The sequence below is a fragment of the Crocuta crocuta genome, unplaced genomic scaffold (genome assembly GCF_008692635.1).
Source record: "Crocuta crocuta isolate KB4526 unplaced genomic scaffold, BGI_CrCroc_1.0 scaffold129, whole genome shotgun sequence".
Taxonomy (NCBI): Eukaryota; Metazoa; Chordata; class Mammalia; order Carnivora; family Hyaenidae; genus Crocuta; species Crocuta crocuta.
In genome coordinates this window covers 809,876-818,116 of record NW_027551571.1, presented here as the reverse complement: position 1 = coordinate 818,116, position 8,241 = coordinate 809,876, and the positions used below count along the sequence as shown (strand labels likewise).

Here is an 8,241-nt window from a genome sequence, read left to right as displayed (position 1 = left end):
CATTTGCACGACCAGGGGTGAGCGCGAGTGACCACATGCGTGATTGTGTGTTGTGGCCCCGTGGTCCCCAGTGGCGTTTCTCATGCCCCGCGGGCCTGCAAGTGTGATCGGGGCACGGGAGACAAGTAGGTACTTAGCACAGAGTGAGACGTTGGGGCCTTACTCTCTTTCGTGTTTAGAACACAGTCTGCTATGGAGACACGCATCCAATCACCTCTGGCTTCCTGGTCTTCACCCCGGTGACCTGGGGGCCGCTCTCGGGAAAGAGGCCGTTTCCGGGGGGAGACTGCTCAGGGTAGAGAGATCAGCCCACCCTGGGTCCCCCCTACTTAGAGCAAAGTCCTGCTCCTCCTGCTGGCCTTCACGGGTCGCCCTGCCCTCGCCTGGGGTGCGGCTCTCGGTGGGGGGTTTACCCAGAGTGAGCGTTAACCTGCTCAGGCTGGTGAGAAAATGAAAACAATTTTGAATTTCCTGGTGGGGGTGGGGAAGGGGGGTATGTGCTCGTGGAGTCCTGGAGGGTCGTGAGGTTTGTGTCTCCCGTAACGGAGAAGGGCTTTCATGACGCTTCCGACGCCCCTTCCCTGTGTCCAGGATTCTCGGCGTGTCCAGCTGCCTGGTCCTGGGTTGGCCCCTCGGCGGTAAGTCAGATGGAGAGAAGGCCGTGTGCGGAAAGTGCTGTGGCTTTTCTTTTGAGAACAGGGCATGGCGTGATGACAAGGTCAGCCAGGCTCTAACTTCAGTCCCATAGACCTCTGACCTGTGTGGCCAGGTCCCTGCATCCTCACGACAGGGAGAGAACCAGACTCAAGCCTGGGAGTCTGCGTTGTTCTTCCTCTAGGGGCTTTGTGACCCTGACAAAGTCATGTAACCTCTCTGGTCCTCAGTGCCTTTATCTCCTGAGTAGGAATAATATTATCCATCTTGACTTTGGGTCTACTTCACTGAATTATGAAGGTGCATCAGGATACAATACCTGCAAATGTGTTGTAGCCTCTTATACCCTAAAATTTGATCTTCCTATAACAAGGCCATCGGAACACCCCAGAACTATGGTTACGACGAGCCTAGGAAGGTCATTTCATCACTCACTTCATCAAAGGACTAGAATTACAGACACATACACCTCTGTCACCCACATGGCCAGAGTTAAATTATGATTATAATTTTACCCGATAAAATTCTTGTGGTGACGGAATGGGTACTGTCAAGTTTGTGGGCCTTTTGCAAACCTGTGGCTGCTTCGCTGTCTGAAACAGATGATCTCGTAGACTCTATTTTGTGCGTGTTTCCCGTGATTCCTGCGCAGGAGTGCGGTTCTGGGGTCCCAACTGCTTCAGCCCGAGGCTGGCTGTGTGCCTACGACCGGCACCCAGCAGCCCTGGTGGCCTGAACTGACCTTGTTCCCAGGCTTCTAGCCGCCAAGACAACGTACTCCTTTCTGGTTTTCTTCTCTCCAAGGTGGTGGCATTCAGTGCTGCCCTCCGCCTGGTGTGCTCTGATGAGCGCCCATTTGCTCCTGGGCGGTCTGTGCCCGCAGCTTTGCCACACGGTCGTTTTCCACCTGCTCTGTTCAGGTCTCGTCTTCTGCGAGTCTGTTCCCTGAGGGCAGGGCCGATGTCCTGGCCTCCGTGGGACCCTCCGCGGCACCTGCCACCGCGCCCGCGCTGTGTAGTCAGCTCGCGATTACTGACTCAAAGCGCAGACGAATCTTTTAATGGAAAATAATCATTTCCTTTCAGCTAAGTCCTCTTCTGGGTCCTGTTTTTGTGGATTTTCAGGCTTTTTCTCTCTGGGGTAATAACATGTACCTCTGCTTGAGACATAGTGCTCTTGTCTGACGCTGGTCCCGGTCCTGTGTCCCCTCTGCTGAGTTGGGCTTCTCTTTTCGGAGCAGGTGGGGTTTTGTCTCTCTGTGATGGCGTGGATGCTTCCTCAGAGAATCATTTTTCTCTGAGTGGTGTTTAAATTAGCTCAGATTTGGAGGGTCTGAATTTGCTGATGTTATGTGCAGATTTACTTGTATGTACGTTTTTGGCAGAAGGTACATAGATTCACAGTGAGTTCATCAGTTTTGCAAAGAGATCTATGTAAGACTCCAAAAATTGTCCAGTTTACTTGTGTTGAAGAAGTTGTAGGCATATTGGCCGGAAGAGACTTTGCCCTCTGGTGTCTAATAATGTGATTCCTGCTTTGGATGTATATTTTCTTGACGTTACTGAGATATATTTTGGTAGTTGATATTTTTGTGCCAGAAACCCTTTGTGAGGAGGGGTGGGGACATTAGGTGCTATGGAGCATGACATGAAACTGTCACCAAACCTTTTGGTGATAGATGCTCAGAAAGAAAATCGAAACCAGACAGAGTAGTCAGGACACAGAGTGGTTTCCGTGTTTCTCGTACCCTGTTTTAAAAAGAATGGATCAAGAAATTGAGAAAAACATGTAGGAATTAGATGTGATAGAGGAGGGGGTAGGGCATCTGTTCCTAGCTGCATGTGGACGGTGGCCCATGTAGTGAACTGTGTATGATGGTATCAGTTTCCTCTTGTTGCCGTAACAAGTCAGCAGCAACTTCATGGTTCTGAAGAACAGCACTTACTGCCTTACAGTTCAGAAGCCCAACAAGGGCCTCCCTGGGCTAAAATCAAGGCATTGGTATGCTGCGTTCCTTCCTGGAGGCTCGGGAGAATCTGTGGCTTTGCCTCTTCTAGTGTCTAGAGGTGCCTGTGTCCCTTTGTCCATGGGCTCCTTCCATCCTCAGAGGCTGCAGCAGCTGCGGCCCACATGCCCCCGGCCGCCTGCACCCTCTGCAGGCTTCCTGCACCCCTCTTGTGCTCCCTGGTTCTCTCTTCTGTGATGCATCCCTCTGACGATAGCCAGGAAGGGTTTTCTGCTCGTAAGGACCCATGTGACTACGTGATTCAGGATAATCTCCATCTCTAGATCCTTAACCTAATCACACCTGCAAAGTCACTTTGCCCAGGTTCTGGGGATTGGGATGTGGACATTTTGGGGGCCATTATTCTGCCTCCCACAGGCATCAAAGCATGAGCTATAGGGAAACAGGGACTTGACCGAGGCACAGTTAGTGGTTGTACTGAAAGAGATGTGGGTTTGAATCTGTAAGCCTGAAGTACTGGTCTCAACACTAATATTAACTAGTTGTGCACAGTCTTTTCCTCTCTAGGCCTCACGTTCTTCACCTGGAATTCTTAATTTTGTCTTTTAATTATTGAGCGTGTTAATCATAGGTGTTGTGACTCCTGCTGTAGTGTACCGCCCAGATTTCTTTGTCAGAAAGTCCAGCAGTTTCTGGGACTGTTGGTGGCTGAGAGCGCTCAGTGGGGCCTGCTCTTAGAGTCTGCCCTCTAGAACAGAGCCACGTGGCCCTAAGTCACACTGAAGCCCCCCCGTGCCCAGGGACAGCCTGCATCCGGTGAGCACTGGGTGGGGGTCGGCTCCACTCTGAGGGAGCGCGGTTCCTCTTTGCCTCTGCACAGTCCTGCTTCCTTCACCCTTCCATGGCGTCATCCCCAAGAACGCTCCCCAAAAACCTGTGCACAAAACTTGGCACTTTACAGCTTGTTTCTCAGAGAACCTGACCATCTGAATGCTCAACAGGCCCCTTTCTGTTATTTCTTGTTCGGCTTTTGATCATATGATTTTGACTTATTGTATGACTAGTTAGTTTTGATTCAGTGTCTGACATTGTGAGAAAAACTGCAGACACTTTCGACGTCTGTCTTCTCCCAGGTGATTTATTGTTACTGCTGGCAGGTGTCTGGCCGGCCCGGGAGCACCAGCCTGTTCAGATCACTTAAAATCCAATCGAGGACTAAGATGACCCAAATCATTAGTGTGTCCAGGTTGACCTCATTCTAGTCCACCTTCACTCCTGGCCTGACCCCAAGGGATCCCCACCCAGAGCTTTAGTGTTTTGCTGACCCCTTCTCTGTGCACTCACTGTGTGTACCCTCAGCCCCAGGAGCCTGTCACAAAGCTCTCCCCCGCATCAGCCGCTAACCACACTTTCCAAACTGACAGGTGCCTCTGGCTGAAGGGGGTCAGGCTTTCCTCTCTGACCTTCCCTCATTTACAAGACCTTGGGACTTATCACTATGCTGGCTTCCCGAGGCCTTGAAACAAATTCAGAGTATTTTGTTCAGTTTGTACAGTTGTCCTCGGCAGGAGACGTGGTTTCAGCCTCCCGCTCTGCCGTTGCTGGGAGCCGTTTTCCGCTGTGTTGTCAAAGGATGATTTGTTCAACCAATCTATTTCAGTTGAAAATTGCGCTTTTATTAAAAACACCGTTTACATCTTTATTACTTGTTTCTTTGTGCCCGTCTGCAGTTGTCTCGTGTACACACCGGAGGGGGTATTGTTGTGTCACAAAGCATACACAAGTTGAAGGCTGTCCGTACATATTTCCTAGTTGCCTTGCAGACACTTTGTACGAGCGGATACTCCAGCGGCAGTACTGGAGGTAACTGCCTTTTTAATCTCTAACTGTTACATTTTACTTCATAAATGTGTGTGCATTTTCCTTCCCTCCCGCAGGCACGTGCTCTGACACCTCAGACTGCAGAAACAGATGCCATTCGGTTTTTGGTTGGGACGCAGTCTCTTAAATATGATAATCAGGTAACTATTTTTGACAAATGTATACATGTTAATTACTAAGCCTATTCTTAGTTGTATAACCATTTTGCTCTTGATTTTTCAAGCACCATTTGAGAAAATTAATGCCACACAAACAAAATAAAACTCTCATTGGGATTTAAATAGCCAACTGTAGGTAATAATTGAGTTCAATAACTTAAACTTATTTTGTGGCAGTACTATTGTGGTTTAGTTTGCTGCGGTGATGTGGGGGTCACCGTATGAAGGACCGAGAAACAGGCTGGGGGTGTGGTTGGCATCCCCGCTTCCACGTGGGCCCCTGGTCGACCACCCTGTGTGCTCACAGCATTCGTTCTGGCCGAGCCTGGATGAGGCCACAGTCCCATTTCAACCTCGAGCTCCAGGCTTCCGTTGCCACGTCCAGACACAAGCATGGGCCCCTTGCGGTTGTGGCCATTGTTGTAGAAGGGGTGTTGGATCCTCACAGATCAGTGTTCGGTTCACGGCTTGACACGGACTTGCGACCCTGATGGCACGGATTAACCTTGCCGGACTTCATTATCCTCATCACCAAAATAGGGATCAAGCCGTCTACTTTCTGTACCTCACAGGTGCTGAGGATGCTTTGGAGATGTGCACTGTGGACCCTCGGGAAAGCACAAAAGGCAATATCACACGCTACAGGGTGTCCATCCAGTGACCACTGTCACACCGGGGACATGGCTGTGACAGCTGTGAAAGAGTATTTGGTGCTGGGTGGGGGATAGTGAAATTGCCCCTCTCATATATTGATGAGGGATTTTAGGGGCGCCTGGGTGGCTTAGTCGGTTAAGCATCTGACTTTCGCTTAGGTCATGATCTCGTGGTTCGTGGGTTCGAGCCCCGCGTCGGGCTCTGTGCTGACTGCCAGCTCAGAGCCTGGAGCCTGTATCAGTCTGTGACTCCCTCTCTCTCTGACCCTCCCCTGCTCACGCTGTCTCTCTCTCTCTCTCCTAGAAATAAATAAAACATTAAAAAAAAAAAAGATGAGGGATTTTATTGTTTATTTATTTTTAAATTTTTATTTATTTTTGAGAGAGAGAGAGTGAGAGAAACAGAGTGTGAGCAGGGGAGGGGCAGAGAGAGAGGGAGACACAGAATTTGAAGCAGGCTTCAGGCTCTGAGCTGTCAGCACAGAGCCCAATACGAGCCTCAAACCCACAAACTGCAAGATCACGACCTGAGCCAAAGTTGGATGCTTAACGGACTCAGCCACCCAGGCGCCCCGATGAGGGATTTTAAATTGTTTAAAATCGTTTTAAGTCATTTAAATCAGGCAGCTGATTTGGTGACATATATCCAGAGCTTTACAAATAAATGTTTATGTTATTTAACATTTTTTTCCTGTACCCAAAAGAGAGAAAGCGTCGTATACAAGGACCATTACTGCAATGATACACGTAATTGTGAAATGGTTAGGAGCAATCAGAACGTGCCAGCGTGAGGGTGGATGGTGGCAGGTTCACACAATTCCCCCCCGTCGAGCCTGGCTCCTCCCTGTGGGGAGGAGGTCATGCACTGCACTAAGTTACAAACTCCTCATGAGCGTCATAATTTAAGACTTGTTAGGGATTCAGTGAAATGTTAAAATCATATATATTGAGTGATCACTACTGTCTTAAGAAAGTAGATGATTTGTCAATAGAGGCAAGTATTGAATCATTATATGTGTACCTGAATCTAGTGTAACGTTGTATCAATTATACCTCAATTAGAAAAGTAGTGGATAAAATACAAAACTGAATCTCTACATAGAATCGACTGGGAGGAAACTAGTCCGTCGAAAGGCCTCAAAGTCTGCGCCCCGGTTACCTCTGGGTGATCTGAGTGTGTGTGGGGTAAACTGTCTTTCTGATTTTCACTTCTCTGAATGTGTGTGTGTGTTACCTTTGGAAAATGTCAGATGAGGGTGATTTATTTATAAAACTAGCGGCCAGGGGCCATGTCGCCGGGAAGGAGGAAGCCGCGTAATGACACTGTGCTGTCTGGGGGCTGCGGTGACGGAGAGGCAGAGCCGGGGGGTGGTGGGAGTCTGCAGGCCGACTGTGCGGAGTCTGTCAGAGGACGGGTGTTAGAGAATCCCAGCGGGCTCTGTCTCCAGCCCGCGAAGCGATTTCCTCATCTACTTGCTTTTTCGTTCCCCTCAGTTCCGAGGCTGTCCCATTAACCTTTTTGGTGGAGTTGTCAGTTTTTAACTTTCTGAGATTAGGGAGGACTTTATTATCATCTTATGAGAGATGCTTCCATTAAAGCTAAATGAATTACAAACCAAATGAAGCAATGAAGGCATTCATAAGTTATGTGAACAGGGTATATTATACCTGGTTTTCTCAGCCAAAATTATATGCCATTTGGTTATGAACCAAGAAAGGATTGAGCCCTGAATGCCATGAATTGCTTTAATCTTCCTTAAATCCTTTTTGGAGCAAGATCACATTGGGGTTGGGCCCTAGCATGTGCATCTCTCGCAGGCTCTGGGACTGCCTCTTGGGGACCACTGTCCCGTGAGTTGTGGGTCCCTGGGGTTGGTGAGTGAGACCAGTGCCCTGGGACAAAAGTAGTTTCCAGTTCTGCGTGCCCTGTGTTATCAGGGTAGTTTCGTGATGCAGACAGTCCTGGTTTCCAGAATATGGGCATCAGTCCTTGGATCTAGTGAAAGAAACCTTTTTGTATTGAATGACTTTTGTCCTTACTAATCATTCTTAGTGAAACCCAGCCAGTGGTAGTAGGCACAGAAAAGTTGTCTAATTAAGTTATATTTTATGGCAACAAGGAGGTAGTTATTTGGAAACCTTTTCTGAATCGGCTCCGTGGGTGGCGGCTCCCTGGGTGCTGTCACCTGCTGTCCCCCCTTCGGAGCTTCCTTGTCACACTGCTTTGGAAGGCTCCAGCCTCTGGCCTTGGTTTGCCTTGTAGCCAGGGCTGAACGGAAGGCGGAAGGAGGAGGCTGAGAGCTCCCTCTTTCCAGGCTTCGCCCCCTGCCTGGCCTTTGGTGTGTGAATCCAGATGAAAGGGGTGCGTGCTGGTGCTTCCCTGTCGGTTTCTGGGACAGGTGTGAGGCTCCTGGGAATGCAGGCCTGCGTTCATTCGTTCAACAAATGCTGACTTTGTGTGCTAATGAGCCCACACTTCACCCCCCTTGTGTTGTGTGGTAGGTACACAACCCGTGAGCTGGTAGACTTGTGCTCCGGGCCAGCTTTCACGGAGATGGGGAACTGGGCGCGAGCTCTGGGCACCAGGTCGTGTTGGCAGCGGCAGGGGCGCGGCGGTCTCTGCCGGGTGCACCGCAGCCTCCCCCCCGAAGGCGGCGGCCTGAGGCTGTGCTGTCACCGCCCCGGTGCAGGCTCCTTCCCCGACTCCGCACACGGGTTCCGCGCACAAGTGACGCCCTATGCGCACGTGCGTGTGCCATGCTTCCTCCCACACGTGGCACGCATGTTCCTCCTCTGTGCCGCGTGTTTCTCTCGTGTGTGACATGCACACTTCCTCGCACATACCGCATGTTTCTTCCACACCGGGCGTGTTCCCTGTGGCCCTGGGGCGGGCGCAGCGCGGAGCGGGGGTGGCGGGGGAGACCCGGGG

General features: G+C 50.3%; 1 protein-coding gene across 3 annotated transcripts in view; it reads left to right on the top strand.

The window, feature by feature from the left end:
* EIPR1 (EARP complex and GARP complex interacting protein 1) overlaps positions 1-8,241 on the top strand; it is a 135,155-nt gene that overhangs the window by 9,003 nt on the left and 117,911 nt on the right. Inside the window, exon 2 of one of the 3 annotated variants that reach the window (XM_077751034.1) lies at positions 4,558-4,641. The exons of the other annotated variants lie outside the window; for them this stretch is intronic. Coding sequence (XP_077607160.1) covers positions 4,558-4,641 — 84 coding nt within the window. The remainder of the gene's footprint in view (positions 1-4,557; positions 4,642-8,241) is intronic. 3 annotated transcript variants of the gene reach the window in all.